General features: G+C 45.9%; 1 protein-coding gene across 3 annotated transcripts in view; it reads right to left on the reverse strand.

Annotated features, from left to right (window-relative positions):
* The window catches only part of ESCO1 (establishment of sister chromatid cohesion N-acetyltransferase 1), a 46409-nt gene extending 35296 nt beyond the window's left edge, over positions 1 to 11113 (reverse strand). For 2 of the 3 annotated variants that reach the window (XR_005884398.1, XM_040984785.1), the window contains exons 1-4: positions 10763 to 10863; positions 3279 to 3381; positions 2875 to 3065; positions 969 to 2666 (exon numbers count right to left, since the gene is read on the reverse strand). Coding sequence is in view for 2 of the 3 variants with exons in the window: in XM_040984785.1 (XP_040840719.1) it covers positions 969 to 2501 (1533 nt within the window). In the remaining variant the exon portion in view is untranslated. Of the gene's footprint in view, positions 1 to 968; positions 2667 to 2874; positions 3066 to 3278; positions 3382 to 10762; positions 10864 to 10928 lie in introns of those variants that run through there. The other variant, XM_040984786.1, reaches the window with a different exon arrangement.
* Positions 11114 to 19041: the final 7928 nt, after the last annotated feature.

Raw genomic sequence — 19041 nt, forward strand, 5'->3', positions numbered from 1 at the left:
TGCTGCTCTATTTCTGATTCACTCCCTGCTTATGGCCTAGGAAAGAGCAGAAGATGGCTCAAACCCTTAGGATCCTGCACCCACTAGGGGAGACCCAGAGGAAACTCCTGGCTCCTAGCTTTGTATTGGCCCAGCTCCAGCCATTTGGGCTTTGAGCCAGGGGTTGGAGGATCTCTGCTTCTCCTCTCAGTTGCTCTGTGTTTCCAGTAAAAATCTGAAAAAGGGATATTTGATTTTGGAGCAGTCATTGTCATAGTGGCAGATTAAACTGCAATGCCAGCATCTCATACGAGCACCAATACAATACAGGCTGCTCCACTTTTCATCCAATTACCTGCTAACACACTTAAGAGACAAACCAAGGACTCAGAGCCCTTCAACTCACACAGACTCAGCTGAAGCTCCTGGTTCCAGACCAGCCGAGCCCTGCCACCTGGGGAGTGAGCCAGCAGATGGAAGAACCCTGTCTCTTCTGCCAACTCTATTTTCAAGTTAAGAAAAGGATGAGGGGGAGTATCTTGATTAACAACTCTTCACTCTTTTCTAACTTAAATATTAAATGTTTTTGTTATAAACAGTTTTTTCGTATTAGAAAATACTCAACTACCTCTATTGTGCATAATGAAAATAGATTACACGGGCCTGGCAGCGTGGCCTAGTGGCTAAAGTCCTCGCCTTGAATGCACTGGGATCCCATATGGTTGCTGGTTCTAATCCCAGCAGCCCTGCCGCCCATCCAGCTCCCTGCTTGTGGCATGGGAAAGCACTCGAGGACAGCCCAAAGCCTTGGGACCCTGCACCCACTTGGGATACCCGGAAGAGGCTTTAGGCTCCTGGCTTCAGATCGGCTCAGCTCAGGCTATTGCAGCCGCTTGGGGAATCAATCAATAGACATCATATTTTCTCTCTGCATATCTGACATTCCAATAAAAATAAATTTTTTTTTTTAAAAAAAGAAAAAGGATTACCTTATCTGGTGTGGATTCAAAAGAATGTTTCGTCTGATTTTCCAATGGTGGGTCAGAAGATTTTATTTGTTTATCCAAATGGCAGTTGTCAGGAGCCCTTTTTACAGCCTTAATTTCAAGTGTAATGTCATTAACTTTAACGTCTTCAGAATAAATTTCTTTCATTTTGTTCTGCTGGCCAGATATACATTTATCATGTGTTTTTGTCCCTATAGATGTCCTTTGAGTCATCGAATCATGACTTTCTAAAGACAGCGGTGAAAAACCAGTTCGTAAAAAGCCCAATTTAGGGGGTACTTGAGAGTCTGACTTACTTTGTTGCACAGAGTTGAATTTTGAGAGTTTAATTTTAGTCCAGTTAGAGTTCTTCTTAGTTGAGCTGCTTATTCCATTTAATATACATTTCACAGGCTTTGTTTTTCTACTAGGAAAAAAACGATTACATTGCACGTCCTGATTTGTTTCCTTTTGATGAAGTATTTGCTTTTCAACACTGCTCTCTTCCAATTTTACTTCTGTAGGCGTCTCCTTTCCACTTTCCATTTGTGAAGATTCCTTCTTTACCTCTACAGTATCTGACTCGATCTCTCCAGCAATTTCTTCACAGAGCTGGAGAATGCTACCTCGTTTGCTCTTTCCTGCTTGCTCCAATTCGTTACCTAGACTTTGTTGAGGGGCAGATGGCTGCGGACTTCTCGGGGATTCCACACTAGTGTTCACCTGTGTGCGACCCGATTTCGCCTCATTCTTTTTACAGACCCCTGAAGTAGCCATTTTTGATCGTTTTACCTCAGAAGTTGCAGGCACATATTTCGTTTCCTCCTTTCTAATCGTCTTCTGGTCACACTTCTCAGACCCCTGAGCGCGGGGAGGGCTACAAGTACATGCAATCTGCGGCTCCACTCTGCGTTTTTTTCCTTTGGGGGAATTTATGACTTCATTACTCGCTGAATTTCCATCCTCTTTAGAGTCAGACTTGATTTCCAACACTTTCCTTTTCACATGCTTACTTGTTTTGACTTGATTCGATTTACTCTGAGTACTGTTACAATGCTCTTTTCTTGTTAGTGGCAAGCTCTGTTTAACGGCTTGAACTTGACCCTGAATTTCCCTACTGCGCAAAGACCTTGTGGAAACCTCTGATAACTGCTGTAGCCTTTGTGATCTCCTATTAAGCTGCTCATTTGCTTTAGGAGTTTCATGCACTAGTTTCTTCTGAGACAATTTATTCTTTGCCGAGGCTTCTTGGGGCTGTCCCTTCACAGTGGTCACATTTCTGTTACTGGACTTGATGGCTCTGCTGTCATGGGATGCTGCCTTTGCTGATCTCGTACTCATGCGTGTTGCCAATTCAGGCTGACTTATTTTACTTTCATTGAAAGCCGTAACCAGTGATTTTACACTTTCTTTTGCACCTGATTTTTTTGCTTGATCCCTTGGAGAATCCCGAGTTCCTATTTCTAAATTCTTATCTTCACTTTTTTTATTAACTTTAGAGGAACTTTCTTTTGATTTCTCTGGAATGGACATCATTCCTGAGTAATGTCTGCCTTTCCACGGAGTTGGTTTTGAGAGGATTTTCGTGCTGAATAGCTGGTATTTGTGACTGAGGAACAGGTCTTAAAAGCCAACTTTAATTGATACTGATACACATTTCAACAAAAATATTAGTTTGCTTCAAATAAGGTTTTGTCATTCCTAGAACATGAGAAAAGTTGGCATGAATGCCAAAATATATCTTCTTTATACTTTAGACAAGGCAACAGAAATTTAAAGAAAATTTTAATTCTAATTTGATATTTTTATTACAAAAAAATTAATTCATGTGCATATTGTTCTGTTAACTTTTAAATTAATTCTGGTTTCATACCTAACCCTATCACTGGAGGAATGACTTATCACTGACCCGGAGACAAAATCTTTGAAAACTTTTTTCTTCTGAAGTCTACAGTCACTGGACTTCGATTCACTTGAAACATGTCTTAAGGCTAACACGTGTCTTTCCTTGCTTGCTGAATTTGTTGTGTAGTTCTTACCGAACCTCCTTTGCTTAACAAAACACTGTATTAATATAGATTGTATTTTATGTTGCCAGTTCTGAAAAATTAAAAAAACGGAAATTAAACTTTGTACAAAGATGACAAAGTCAGCACTTTATAGAACTCCTAAGTTAGAACAAAATATAACTTGTCCTTTTGAAATATTCATTCTGTACAATTAAGACCTACAGAGAATGAAGCATCCCAGGTACATAACCATTCATGCTACACATGGACAGAATAGACCCAAGTCAGGTTATTCCTTACTTACATTTCTCTTTCCACACGACACAACTGATACTTCAGCCACCATAACTCAGGAAAAATTGACAGAACCATTCCTTATGATCTGCTTTTAACACACTACACAGCACCTAAAAGAAAAAGGCTTTCAATGTTTAAAACGACAAAAAAGAAATAAATACCCATTCACTTCTCATCAAATACAACATTAATTACGCCCCACCCATCATTAGTCATTATCTCTTCAGAGTTCACATAGCATTTTTTATTATTATTACTATTTTTATTGGAAAGGCAGATATACAGAGAGGAGAGACAGAGAGGAAGATCTTCCGTCCGATGATTCACTCCCCAAGTGAGCGCAACTGCCAATGCTATGTGGATCCGAAGCCAGGAACCTCTTCCGGGTCTCCCACACAGGTGCAGGTTCCCAAACCTTTGGGCCGTCCTTGACTGCTTTCCCAGGCCACAGGCAGGGAGCTGGAAGGGAAGCTGGGCTGCCGGGATAGAACCGGTGCCCATATGGGATCCCAGGCATGCAAGGCGAGGACCTTAACCACTTGCGCCACCGCGCCGGGCCCTCACATAGCATTTTTTTTAAAAAAAGATTTACGTTATTGGAAAGTCAGATATACAGAAAAGGAGAGACAGAAAGGAATATCTTCCATCTGATTATTCACTCCCCAAGTGAGCACAACGGCTGGTGCTGCGTCGATCCACAACCAGGAGCCAGGAACCTTCTCCAGGTCTCGTATGCAGGCGCAGGATCCCAAGGCTTTGGGTCGTCCTCAACCACTTTCCCAGGCCACAAGCAGGGAGCTGGATGGGAGGTGGGGCTGCTGGGATTAGAACCGGCGTCCATATGGGATCCCGGTGCGTTCAAGGCGAGGACTTTAGCCACTAGGCCACCACGCCAGGCCCCCACATAGCATTTTTTAAAGTATGGTTCATGCACTCAAACAGCACACATCCAATTTACTTTGTGGAAAAAAAAATAGAAAACACAATTCATAACACAACCATAAAATTGCTAGAACTGCTAAAGTCCGAGAAGAAAAAAACATAGCACACATACATATACTCAAAAAGCCTGGCAAACAGCAAAAGGTGGCCAATTTAAACACCAAATTTGTCTCCATTCCTCCATTACAATGCTATCAAAATAAAAAAAAAAAGGGGAAGAAAAGGTAGAGAGATTAAGACAAAACCTGAAGGATAAGGAACAACAGAAGAGGCAATAAAATCATTAAAGCAAAAAGGACAAAAAGCGTGACCTCACACATTCAATAAAACCCTAAATTTAAAATACAAAAAGTTGAGAAATAGCCTTATTTACACCACAGAACCTCAAAGATTCAGAAACCAAAAGTACTAGATTCAAACAGAAAATGAGAATTAGGGCCCAGGGAATGGCTCAACTGGCTAAGCCCCCCTTTTCAAGCACCACTTACTATCCAGCTCCCTGCTTATGGCCTGGGAAAGCAGTTGAGGATAGTCTAAAGCCTAGGGACCCTGCACCTGCACAGGAGACCAGAAACTCCTGGCTCCCAGCTTCAGATCGGCTCAGCTCCAGGCCAGTTCACTGCCGTCACTATCTCTCCTTCTCTCTGGAAACACACCTTTTCAATTTAAAATTAATTTAAAAATTTTTAAAAGAAATTGTGAATAAAAATGGGACTAAAAAAAAAATCAGGGGCCCAGAGCAATAACATAGTGGCTAAAGACCTCGCCTTGCATGCACCAGGACTCCATATGGTCACCGGTTCTAACTCCGGAGTCCCTGCTTCCCGTACAGCTCCCTGCTTGTGGCCTCAGAAAGCAGTGGAAGACGGCCCAATTCGTTGGAACCCTGCACCCATGTGGGAGACCCGGAAGAAGTTCCTGGCTCCTGGCTTCAGATTGGTACAGCACCGGCTGTTGTGGTCACGTGGGAGTGAATCATCGGATGGAAGATCTTCCTCTCTGTCTCTCCTCCTCTCTGTACATCTGACTTTGTAATAAAAATAAATCTTTTTTAAAAAAAAAAAAGGTAACTTAAAATGTACAAAAGTTTAAAACAAATTTTTTTAATTTATTTTTATTGGGAGGCAGTAGAGGATGGCCCAGAGCACTGGGACCCTGCACCCACATGGGAGACACGGAGAAGTTCCTGCTCTTCACTTCAGATCAGCTCAGCTCTGGCTACTGACACCAGTTAGGGAGTGAGCCAGCAGACTGAAAATCTTTCTCTCTGCTGCTCTCTGTAAATCTGCCTTTCCAACAAAAATAAATAAATCTTAAAAGAAAAAAGAAAAAAAAAAAACAATCCTTGTGCTAGGTCAGGTGAAGCCACTGCCTGGGGACACCCACATTTTCTATGTGATTTCCTGGCTCAGGTCCTGGTTCTGCTGTGGATTCCAAATTCACGTTGAGTCAACAGGTGCTGACTTATGTACTTGGGCCTTTGTGCCCACAGGAGACCTGGACTGAGTTTAGGGTTATCAGCTTTAGTCTATAATCCTGGATAGTCAGTGCATCTGGAAGGTTAATTTTTTCTTTCAAAAACAAAAAAATTGCCCAGACCATACAGACCTGCCCGCATACATGTGGGTCAGTCAGGTCTGGGAACAGACCAGTCTGGGCCAGCACATAACACCACTGGCAGATCTGAGAACCAAGGCAAGAGGGTGGAGGAGCCAGGTGGGGCCACAACACCAGCCAGTTCCCATTCGGGCTGGGACAGCAATCAGGCTGGGCTGGGACAGGCTGCAGTGCTGGGGTCCATGTGATGGGTGTGGAAGACAGGAAGGTGTGAAGAGTATTGTTCCACTTGCAGGCAGGGCCCAGCAGAAAGCCATGAGTGGTTTCCCCCTTTGTATCTCCCTTATCCCAGGAACAAAAAGAAGAAATAACAAATTTGGAAGCAATGAATTCACCCAATTTTCCCTAAACCTCAATCCTTCCTATGCTGATCAACCATGCAATCATTATTTTTTTTAATTTATAATTTAAAAAAAATTATAATGCCTGGCGCAGTAGCCTAGTAGCTGAAGTCCTAGCCTTGCACGTGCCGGGAACCCATATGGACGCCGGTTCTAATCCTGGCAGCCCTGCTTCCCATCCAGCTCCCTGCTTGTGGCCTGGGAAAGCAGTTGAGGACGGCCCAAAGCCTTGGGACCCTGCACCTGCGTACAAGTCCTAGAGAAGGTTCCTGGCTCCTGGCTTCAGTTTGGCTCCGCTCCAGCCGTTGCGCTCACTTGGGGAGCGAATCATCAGATGGAAGATCTTCCTCTCTCTCCTCATATCTATATATCTGACTTTGCAATAAAAATAAATAAATCTTTTAAAAAATTACAAATCTTTAAAACAAAACCTTTACACTAAACCAAAAAAGCCAGTTACATGCAGCTGGCACTGCAAGTTGAGCTGCCACACACAACACAAGCCTCAGGTGCAAGTTCTGAGTGCAGCAGCTGGTTCCGGTTTCAGCTGACACTTTCAGTCCAGTTCCCCCACTAACATGCCATGAAAGCTAGGGAAGAAGGCCCCAGGAACTGGCCACCGCCACCACCACTGGAGATCTGCTTGCAGTCCAGGCTCCTGACTTCAGATTGGCATTGTGGCCATGTGAGTGATGACCCAGCTCATGAAGATTCTCTCTCATTCTCTCTCTTCTCCCTCGGTCTCTCCTACTCTAAGGCTGATGCTGTGACATAACAAATGAAGTGTCTCTAGGCCTGTCCTACTAACACCCCAGACGGTGCCAGCTCCAGAAGCAGCTGCTCCACTTCCACGCCCGCTTCCTGCTAGTGCGCCTGGGAGAGCAGGGGAAGGTGACTCCGCTCACTGCGCCCCTACGCCCATGTGGAAGACCCAAAGGAAGCTCCTGGCTTTCACCTGAAGACCAGCCAAGCTCTGGTTACTGCAGCTATTTCAGAAATGAAACAGAAGACAAAAGATCTCTCTGCTTCTACTCCTCTGTAATCTGCCCTTCAAATACAACTAAGTAAATATTTTAAAAATAAATAGTGAAGTCGGGCCCGGCGCAATGGCACAGTGGTTAAGGTCCACGCCTTGCACGCCCGGGAGCCCATATGGGCACCGGTTCTATCCCGGCAGCCCCGCTTCCCATCCAGCTCCCTGCCTGTGGCCCGGGAAAGCAGTCAAGGACGGCCCAAAGCCTTGGGACCCTGCACCCATGTGGAAAACCTGGAAGAAGTTCCTGGCTTTCGACTGGCATAGCCATTGGCAGTTGCGCTCACTTGGGGAGTGAATCATCGGACGGAAGATCTTCCTCTCTGTCTCTCCTCTCTGTACATCTGCCTTTCCAATAAAAATAAAATAAATCTTTAAAAATAAATAGTGAAGTCAGTCACAGAAGGTCAAATATTGCATGATTCCACTTATGTGAAACATCAAGAATAATAAGTTTTAACAATAAATAAGTAAATAAAACAAGTAAAAAAATAAATAGTAAGTAAAATAAACAAGGCACAAGTTTCTTCATGAATAGATGAAAATATCCTATCAGAATGAACTGCCAAAACTGAGCTGTATATTATTTCAAGGGTAGATTATGTTAAAAACTATTCCAAAAGTAGTGAATCGGAACTGACAGACTTTAACATCATATCTTTCACATAAACTTCAATTTGTCTTCTGATATGTATTATCTATTTTTGTTTTGGCATAAAAATTTCATCCAGAAACTTATCACCACAACAAAATTTCAAATGAGTCAAAGTAACAGTAAATTTCAAATGTCTAAGTCAACTTCTTAAAAACTACTAGAAAGGGCCCGGCGTGATAGCCTAGCGGCTGAAGTTCTCGCTTTGCACCAGGATTCCAACTTCATATGGGCACCAGTTCATGTAGCTCCCTGTTTGTTTCCTGGAAAAGTCGTCAAGGATGGCCCAAAGCCTTGGGTATGGGAGACCTGGAAGAAGCTCCTAGCTCCTGGCTTTGGGTCTGATAAGTTCTGGCCACTGTGGTCTGTTGGGGAGTGAATCAGCACACTGAACATCTTCCTCTCTGTCTCTCCTCCTTTCTATATATCTGACTTTGCAATAAAAATAAATAAACCTTTTGGGCCCAGTGCATTAGTCTAGTGGCTCAAGTCCTCCCCTTGCACACACTGGGATCCTATACAGGCACCGGTTCATGTCCCAGTGGCCCTGCTTCCCATCTAGCTCCCTGCCTGTGGCTTGGGAAAGCAGTTGAGGATGCCCCAAAGCCTTGGCACCCTGGTATCCACATGGGAAACCCAGAAGAAGCTCCTAGCTCTTGAAAACATATCAGATCAGCTCCAGCAGTTGCAGCTGCTTGGGGAGTGAGTCAGTGGGTGCAAAATCTTCCTCTCTGACTTCCCAATAAAAACAAAAATCTTGAAAAAAAAAAAAAACTACTACTAGTATTAGGGACCAGTGCTGTGACTCAACAAGCTATTCCTCCAACTGCAAGCACCAGCATCACCTATGGACAATAGTTCCAGTCCCAGCTGCTCCACTTCTGATCCTGCTCCCTACTGACGCCCTGGGAAAGCAGCAATCCCAGTGTCTGGACGTCGGCACTCACCCACCTGGGAGACCTGGGAGAAGCTCCAGGCTCCTGGTTTTGACCAGGCCCATTCATGGCTGCTGCCACCATTTTGGGAGCAAATCAGCAGATGGAAGATCTGACTGTCTTTCCTATTTTCTGTAATTCTGTCTTTCAAATAAAAGTGAACCTTTAAAATAATTCTCCATCTGCAATAACTACATCCCATAAGGATGCCAGTTCTAGGCCCAGCTGCTCCACTTCCAATTCTGCTCCCCGCTAAAGCCTGGGAAGGCAGTGGAGGAAGGCTCAAGTGCTTGGGCCCCCCCACCCCCACCCGCACCTGAGAAGAAACTTGTGGCTCCTCCGGGCTTTGGTCCCAACCAGCCCCAGCTGCTGTGGATATTTGGGAAGTGAACTAGTAAATGAAACATCTGCCTGTCCTCTAACTCTGTTAGCTAAAAATAAATAATAAACCTAAAACGAAAAAAAGAACAAAACAAAAATGCGCTCACCTCAGAATTTTTATACTGATTGACCAAGAAGAATGACAGCACATTTTAAAACCACAGCAAATTCTGTTCAAAGAACCCTGCTGCCAAAGACCCATGTGACCTGGGAGCTAGCATGCTTTCTGGCGCAAAGGGGAAATGACCCTGCTACAGTCCTAGTTTTCTCATTTCCTCACATGCTCTAGGACGGAATCTGAGCCTTCCAGTGAACTCATTTTGAAAGCACTTCTCCCAGGTGTGAGAATCTTAAAATTTCTCCCAGTTGAAAAACTTGTGGGTGTCCCACCGGGAGAGGACAAACACCACACACCCAGCGGAGCAGCAGATCTCACCGCAACCTGCATGCTTTCAGATGAAACACTGTTTGACCCAGTTAAAAAAAAAAATAAAAGTGGGGGGGAGGAAGTCACCCACAGCTTGTTATGCCACTTAAACAGCATTTCTGCAGGAAATAAAATGGGCCATTTTATAACACTACTTAGACACTGCAATTATTTCCTGCGGAAAACACTCCCAACTTCAAGATGGAACTACAGAAAACACGGTTTACACGACTTTCCAAATCTTCACGCTGCAACTCCTTCCCCTCCCCATCTCCGCCTCCCCTCCGCCACACCTCCTCCACCCCATGGAAAATTCTGTAGCGCCAGGAACTCCAAATTCACCACTTGAAGGGAGAGGGGGCGCAACGGCAGTTCCCTCAACTGTGCACCTGCTCTCCCACTCTGCAAAAAAACAAACCCCTGTATAAAAGATTCTGCTAAGAAGTGACCCCCCCCCCAAAAAAAAGCCAGGACCCAATGTCCCGCTGCTCACACCTCTCCAGCGCTGTAAGGCGCTCCAGGCAGCAGCACCACATCACCCAAACCACTGCCTCGCCGCCACCTCCTTCCCCCGAGGCTCCCAACCCCAATTACTCCGTGACCTTGGACCCGAGCCACCCAAGCTCAAGTCTGTAAAACCGGGACCTGCCCCGAGCCCGCCGCGCGCGCCGCAGAGGCCTCGGGGGCTCGGGCCAGGACTGCGGGCTGCGGCGCGGCCGACGAACCCACCGCGACGGCCGGCTGGGGGCCGGTGGTGCAGCGGAGGGCGGCGCGGGCCGGGAAGGGACGCCGGCGCCCGAGGGACCAGGCCCGGGGCTGGGGGGGCTCCCTGCCCGGGCGGCGACGCCATGGCCGCGCGGCCTCCCGACGAGCCCCGACGGCCCCATCAGGCAGCGGCAGGTGGAGTGCGGCGCCCCGGGGCCGCGAGGGCGCGGGTGGGCGGCCACCTCGGGCGACGGCGTCCCCGAGCCTCCCACCTCCCTCCCGGGGTGGGGGACACGCACGAGCATCTGGGACCGAGGGAAGAAGGAAAGAGGCGTGCGGGACAACGCGAGCCCGAGGGTGGGAGATGGGGAAGAGAGAAAAATAAAATAATAATTAAAAAAAAAAACCAAAACCGTCCGCCGGGAGAGCGGTCGCCGTCAGACGCCGGCATCGCATACCTTGCTCTGAGCCCCGGCCCGGGCAGTCCCGACTGCAGCACAGCGCCTCACATCCGGGTACCCGGAGACACTCAGCTGCTTCTGCCGCGACCGCCGCCTCCCCCGCGGCGCAAACACCAAACTTCCGGCGACGGCGGCGACGCCTCGCCCGTCAGATGGGAGTTACCTGGGACCGTCCTGGATGCGCTTGCGCAACGCTCCTCTTCAGCCCGAAGCGGCTCAGCTGACGTACCCGCCAGACGAAGATGGCCGCCACGCTCGGTGCGTGTCACGCAGTTCTCACCCCGGCTCGGACGGGCCGGGCGTCGGGGAAAGGCGAGCCCGCGCGGCCATCCTCGGCGCAGGCGCGGTGGGAGGCCTCGCGTGCGCGTCTCCGCGGGTGGGCGCCCGGCGGCGAGGGGCGGCGCCCCCTAGCGGCGGTCGCGTGTCCTGCCCGTGGTCGTCAGTCGTCTCGGGGTTGGAAAGCACCAGCCCTCTCCCACCCTGAGCGTGGGTGGTTTGCCTTGCAAATGAGCAGCCACGGGGTGCCCCGTGGGCTTCGAGTAACCCTGTGGTGTGCCGTCCAGATGCTTTTCGTCTTCCACAGGGGCCGGGGTGACGAGGGAGCGATGGGGGAAAAGTGACTCTGCCCTCCTTACCCTGAAAACTGGGCCTCCCCCCATCAAAAAATAAATAAACAAAAAGACGACGGGGCAAGACAGCCTCCTCGTGCTCGGAACACACCAGCCTGCAAGAAATTGTGGCATATTCAGTTACGTTAGCTACGGCGAAGTCTCAAGATAGGACCCAGGATTTTATCCGTGCAGTTCATACTTCCTACGCTGCTTCTAAACACACTTAATGAGCTGCTGTTTCCATCTTTGCACAAGGGTGAGGAGATATAAATTGGTACTTGTGCCATTCAGAATGGAGAGTGGGTTCTCCCCTTCCTGCTTCTCGCTTGTGAAGCCATATTCAACCTAAATGTGCTCTAAGCCTACCGAGCCTGATGTTTTTCTTATTAAATTTTGCAAAATATTTTAGCAGGTGTGGGGGGAAGTTATGGCTTCCAATTCGTATTGATGGCTGAGGCTATCCATCCATGTTGACAAGGGTTCGGTTCCGTGTCCCCCACCTCCACTCCTATAGCACCTGATTGATGTTTAACAGCTTTGCCCCAGATGCCTCCAGCTGGATGGAGATGGAGGGAAGTCATCAGTAAACTGTTACCCTGTAGGGCTCAACCAGGTTTGCCTCCGTCTGTAGGATATCAGAAAACTGGGGCCCGGCTTGGTAGTCTAGTGCCTAAAGTCCTCGCCTTGCATACGCCAGGATCCCATGCGGGTGCCGGTTCGTGTCTGGGCTGCCCCATTTCCCATCCAGCTTCCTGCTTATGGCCTTGGGAAAACAGTTGAGGATGGGCCAAAGCCTTGGGATCCTGCACCCACGCTGAAGAGCCAGAAGAGGCTCCTGGCTCTCAGCTTCAGACCCAACAAATATATATATCAGAAAGCTGCTGTGATGTCTTTTCGGTGGTTAAGCCACTTCATCTTTCTTAACTCACATACTGGCATAAATACATACAGTGGGTGTTTGCGAGCTTCTACTCCCAGGAAGCAGGTCTCCAGCAGGTGAGTGGCCTGTTCCAGGGTAGGGTTGTATCGGCACCCTCAGTCCTTAGTAATGTCGGAGCGTAAGAAGTCATACAGGGACTATACAGCCCCTTCGGTGAAATGATGGGCTTGGATGGTTTATGAAGCAGTGTACTACTGTAATTACATGGGGGAAATAAGTGTGGGGGAAGGGGACTCGGGCAGGGGAGAAGGAGAAATCCCAGAGCCTATGGAACAGTATTATAAAATGATTTTTAAAAATTTTTAAAAGAAGTCATACAGGAATGCCTCTCTGTCTCTCCCTCTCTGTGAAAGTCTAGTGCCTTTCAAGTAAAAATTAATCTGAAAAACAAAATTTAATTTCATGAGACAGGAAATCTGCATATACTTATTAAGAAGTAGTATAGCCTGGATTTTGCAAATAATGGTTAAGGAGAGGACTATCATTATTGAACTAATAGAGTTTAGATCAAAATTATAAAGAAGAAAAATCTTAATTTGGGGGGGGCCAATGCGATGGCTCAGTTGGCTAATTCTCCACCTGCAAGTACCAACATCCCAAATGGGCACTGGTTCGTGTCCCAGTTATTCCATTTCCCTTACAGCTCACTGCTAATAGCCTAAGGAAGCAGTAGAGGATGGCTCAAAGCCTTGAGACCTCGTAGCCTCATGGGAAACTCAGAGAAAGCTCTTGATTCCTGGCTCTTGATTGGCTCAGCTGCAGCTGTTGCAGCCACTTGAGAGGTAAGCCAGAACATAAAATATTTTCGGGGGGAACAGCGCTGTGGCCTAGCGGCTAAAGTCCTCGCCTTGTACGCAACAGGATCCCATATGGGCACAGGACAGCCCAAAGCCTTGGGACCCTGCACACGTGTGAGAGACCAGGAGGATCTGGGCTCCTGGTTTTTGATCAGCGCAGCACCTACCGTTGTGGTCACTTGGGGAGTGAATCATTGGATGGAAGATATTTCTCTCTGTCTCTGCTCCTCTCTGTATATACCTGACTTTACAGTAAAAATAAATCTTCAAAAAAAAATATGTTTCTGTCTCTCCTCTCTATAAATCTGCTTTCCCAATAAGAGTGAAATAAATCTTTAAAAGGTTTTTTTTTTTTTTTTAATTTAGAAGGGTTCTGGGACTAACAAACCAATGTTTCCTTAACTAATGCCTAGATAGAAAGCCATGAAACCTCGAAAAAATAATGCTTGGTAATCCAAACTAAATATTAGTTTCTTTTAAGCTCAAAAAATAACTCAAAACCAGCTAAAACTTACACAAGTCACTTTTTGAAAATGGACTTCATGGCCACCATAGCTGGGAGCTGAGGAAGCAGCGGGGCATCCTGAAACCCACAGCCTGGGTGATGCTGTCACTGCGATGTGCAGTGCACAGCTCTTCTCTTCCATACCACTTCATTCTCTAGCAGGCTCTTCTGACAACTTAGCAACGAATGTATAGGCTCATGGCTGACTGACTCCAATGAAAAGCACAGGCCTCATTCCTGAGAGACTAAGTGCTGCTGAGCTCTGATTGGTTCAATTTTGCAAGTCCTCACACTAGAAACAAACATATACACACACACTGTGATCCAGACAAGGGGTGCATCTTGGTGTCCAAGATGGCACACTGTGGTGCTCTACATAGCAAAACATTGTTCCCACCCCATAACAAGAATTGCACTCTCCTACTTAAAATTCTCTTGCTAAACTCAAAACCATGAATATAATCTAGACTTGCTTTAAAACATTTGTTTTCCTTGCTGATTACAAACTGCAGAAAGTACTTTAAAAAATAATAATAATAAAAAGATTTATTTGAAAGTCAGATTCATAGAGACAAAGAAAGAGACCTTCCATCCACTGGTTCACTCCCCATATCAACACAATGACCAAGTCTGGGTTAGAATCTGTATCCAGGACTCCCACATGTGTGGCTGGAACCCAGATGTTTGCATTATCTTCCAGTGCTTTTTCCCAGGCCACAAGCAGGGAGCAAGATCAGAAGTAGAGTAACAGGGATGTGAAATCGGCCCCCATATGAGACAGTGGCAATCACAAGTGGCAGTTTTACCTGCTAAACCACAATGCCAGCCCCTGGAATGTCCTTTCTGCATTTGTTTTTCATAAAGAACATCTACTTTAATTTTTTTTAAATCTTACTTGAAAAAGAGAGAGAAGTCTTCCATTTTTGGTTCACTAACCAGTGGTCCTAATGGCAACAGTTGGGCCAGTCTGAAGTCAGGATCAGGAGCTTCTTCTGGGTCTGCCATGTGGGTGCAGGAGCCCCAGGTCTTGGGCCATCCTCCCCTGCTTTCCCAGACCATTAACACAGAGCAGTCAGGACCAGAACTGGTGCCATATAGGATGCTGGTACCACAATGGGTAGGATTAGCTTGCTACACTATACTGGTCCCAGGATATCTACTTTTTTCTTTTTTTTTAGAAAGTGATCACAAAAATGTATTTATAATTTACAAAATATGTACATATTTTGAATAACATTCTGCTTTAAGAATTTTTTTTAGTAAAAGGCGAAAGATTTATTCGATCTGAAGAGAAACCAGAGCATTGCTCTAAGAATTTTAATTCCTAATTGTGCATAGAATATTTATTTTGCCCCTCAAGTGACATGCTGTTAACTGGGGTTTTTTTTGCTTTTTTAAAAAAATTTTTATTTAAAATTTTTGTGTTTTATGATACAATTTTGGAGAGGCTAGGATTTCCCCAAATCCCACCCCTGACAGATTTTCCCCACGTTGCTACAATAGTATAGTCCTGCATAAGGAGTCATGATTCCATCAGTCTTTTACTTAAGTGTGCCTGAACACTGCTGGTATGATAATTTCAGACAGTCCAGCATCCCCATTGTCTACACGTTTCCAACAGTTTCATTGGGAGTCCATCTTTGATTTGGAAGCCGGGATGCGTATTGCATTGTATTCCCACATCTAGATATGGCAGTCTCTATTTCTCCATCACTATATCTATATATTCCCTTAAATGAGAAGCCACAAAATAAGGTCAACAACCATTTTGATTAGAACAACAACAAAATTACAGCACCATGGAGTCGAATAAAAAAAAAGTGCCACTGAATAACCAACACACAGGTGACAAAAACAAAACGCAACTCTCTTGGATAAAATGATGCCACCGTGCAATCCATCAACCAGCGACAGGACATCTACTTCTAAAAATGATAATACAACAGTTGCATTTCCCCACACAATTCTGTTTCTTTCTGTGACCAATCTAACGCTTCTGCTAACTCACAGAGAATAGGTCAATCTACTTTCAGACTGACCTGCCTACTAATAGCAAATAAGGACCTTTGCTCTGTTGTTGCACTATAGTTGAGTTTATTTCAGAATTTCTGATAGTTTTTTACTATAAAAGAGTAAAATTAAAAAAAAAAAAAACTTCTGGGCTAGAAAATACACACAGAGTGGGGCTGGTATGGTGGCATAGCACACTCATTCTCCATCCTGTGGTGCTGGCATTCCACATGGATGTCAGTTCCTGTCACTGCTGCTCCACTTCCCATCCAGTTCTCTAATTATGGCTTGAGAGGGCAGCGGAGGATGGCTCAAACCCTTGGGACCCCACACCCATGTGGAAGACCTGGAAATGGAAGAGGCTCCTGGCTTCTGGCTTTGGATCAAATCAGCTCTGGCCATTGTGGCCATTTTCGGGAGTGAACCAACAGGCGGGACCCACTTCTCTCTCTGTCCTTCTCTGTCTCTCTGTAAACCTGGCATTCAAGGAAAAGTAAATAAATCCATCTTTTAAAAAGGAGAAAGGATAAAGTCAAAGAAAAATCATATCCCCAAGTAGGAAGCACCTGTAAGATGACAGGTGGTGGATTCATATCAGGATCTCTTTTCTCCCATACACATGTTGTACTGGGGAAGGTATGCATTTATTTCACAAATATTTGAGGAATCAGGCAAAACTATTTTAGATCCTGGGGCTGCATGGTAAACAGGCACAATTCCTTGCTTAAGCATACTGTGCATTCCCATGCCCTAAAGAAAGTAAATATATGGTAGGAAGGACGCAGGAACGGAAGTGAACATAAACAAGAGTGTAGGTTGAGAGAATGGGCAACGGAATACGTGCCAATCATCTAAAACAGCCCACCTGCTCCAGTCTGCTTCCCAGAGGATGCTCCAGGAAAGTTAGTCTTGCAAAGTGGTACTCAAAAGAGGCCAGACCACCACAAACAGGAAAAGCTATACAAAACCACCCTTGGACAGATTTCTGAGCGATTTATGAGGATGTGTGCTGCTAGGACAGGAAGAGCCCGCATTCTCCCTGGTTGCTACATCCTGGATGTACTCCTAGGCTTTCATGAAAGCCTTGGCAAACTGCTTCCCTGGGAGGTACCTTCCTTAAGCCATAATGCCTTCTGAATGTCTGCTTGTCACAAGCAAAGAGAAGACAAAGCACCTTCTTTGTGTCTGCCAATAATGCAGCACCATTCAATCAAGCTTTATGGGATGATGGAAACATTCAACATCTGCAGAGTTCAAAATGATAGCATAACTGCATACTGCTATTACATACAAGGAATAGGGATTTTGCAATTGAGGAACTGAATTTTTAATTTTTAATGATTTCAAATACATCTTGATGTCCCTTTTAAAAGATTTATTTATTTTTGGGCCCAGCATGTAGCCTAGTGGCTAAAGTTCTCGCCTTGCATGTGCCGGGATCCTATATGGGTGCCGGTTCTAATCCCGGCAGCCTGGCTTCCCATCCAGCTCTCTGCTGGTAGCCTGGGAAAGCAGTAATGGATGGCTCCAAACCTTGGGACCCTGTACCTGCATGGGAGACCTGGAAGAAACTCCTGGCTCCTGGACTTCAGATTGGCCCAGCACTGTTCGTTGTGGCCACTCGGAGAGAGAATCAGTGGGTGGAAGAACTCTCTGTCTTTCCTCCTTTCTGTGTATCTGCCTTTCCAATAAAAATAAGTAAGTAAAAAAGGATTTATTTGTTTTTATTAGAAAGTCAAATTTTACAGAGAGAGAGAAGGAGAGATGTGAGGAAGATTTTCCATTCGATGATTCACTCCCCAAGTGGCCAAAATGATCAGAGCTGAGCTGATCTGAAGCCAGGAGCCAGGATCCTCCTCTGGGTCTCCCACTTGGATGCAGGATCTTAAGGCTTCGGGCCGTCCTCTTATGCATCTTGCATAAGGAGGAAACTGGATGGGAAATGAAACGGCCGGGACTCAGATGGGATCCAGCACACGCAGGGTGAGGATTCAGTCACTAGGCTATCACCCGAGCCCCAATTTCTCAGTATTCTTATATGTGTGGACCTCAGGAAGATGACTCTACCCTTTATGTTAATGACCAAATTCTATTACTTGTCCATAGCCGGACTGCACTGATCAGGTCTTTGCATACAATTGCTCTCTTGTTGAGTCACACCTGGAGACATTGGGAATTGCCACAGAACCAGAAGAACCAACCTTACAATAGTTTAAAAAAAGAAGAAGAAAAAAGAAAACCAATCTTCAAACCATAGGTATACTCTGGATGCCAGCTTTCTTGGATGGTTCAAGTGGCTTGCTTCCTGCCTCCCAGCTTCAGCCGGCTCAGCTCCAGCTTTTGAGGGTTCTTGGGGTGTGTAGACCCCTCGAATAGAAGACCTGTCTCCTTTTCTCTCATTCACTGTTCGTGTGTGCTTCTTGCTTTCTCTCCTTCCTGTTCTGCCATTTCTCTCTCTCTCTCTCTGCCTTTTAAATATTTTGAAAACTCTCAGACCCTTAATAATATTAATTAACCTACCATTATTTTGAAATGAGGCCAGAATGTGGCTATGAAGTTAAAATTTATCTGCCTTTCCAATGAAAATAAATAAACATTACTGAGAACTTTCATGAAGAGAGTAGATGTTTTGAAGGCAGCACACAAATGTGCCTTATAACTTTGCTAATAACGCTGTGATCCACGGACTCAGGGTTTCTTCAACTAAAGGCTTCTTACAAATGTAAGAATCTCCACAACAGAATTTTCAACTTAAAACTTCCTCAGGTCTGTCCAATATACACTAAAATTTGATGAGTTTGGCTGATCAAAGATGAGAATCAAACTAAATTTACAAACGAAAAACAGTTTTGGAGATGATTTATACCGAAGGAGACAATATTCCTAAGGGGAAAATAGTGTTAAGAAAGGGCACAGCTGAAGGCATTCAAACACCCTAACCACGTGTGATGGGTGCAGAGGCCTGAACACAACAGCCAGGCCGGTCGGGAGGGCGTGGCCTGGGAGTGAAGTATCTGTTCAAGGTTGCTGAGATAGATGCGCAGTTGAATAGAAAAGTGTGTCTGGAAACAGAACTTTATCTGATATCCTGATAATTCTAGAGTTCTTGGTATTGGAGTAGAGTTCGTATCAATCCTTTGCGCTCCTCTCAAAACCTGTTCAGTGAAGTGGGGTTTAGTTATTGCGTCCTGCTGTGCCGAAGCGCGCTGATGACTTATAATCGGGTTGAACTTTTCAAATTGCCCTCCCTCAGGACATTTTCTCCCCAGACCTGCCGTCCAAGTCCCGCCCTCGCCCGTAGCATTGCATACCTCCCGCCGGCCGGGGCCGCTGTCGCACTCTTCCCGCCCCGGCCGGAAGGCGGGCCGGCCCAACAAGGCCTCGGCGTTTCCGCCGTACGTTCGCAGCGCTCT

This window comes from Ochotona curzoniae, unplaced genomic scaffold (genome assembly GCF_017591425.1).
Source record: "Ochotona curzoniae isolate NIBS_2020 unplaced genomic scaffold, NIBS_Ocur_1.0 contig_43, whole genome shotgun sequence".
In the NCBI taxonomy this organism is placed as follows: domain Eukaryota; kingdom Metazoa; phylum Chordata; class Mammalia; order Lagomorpha; family Ochotonidae; genus Ochotona; species Ochotona curzoniae.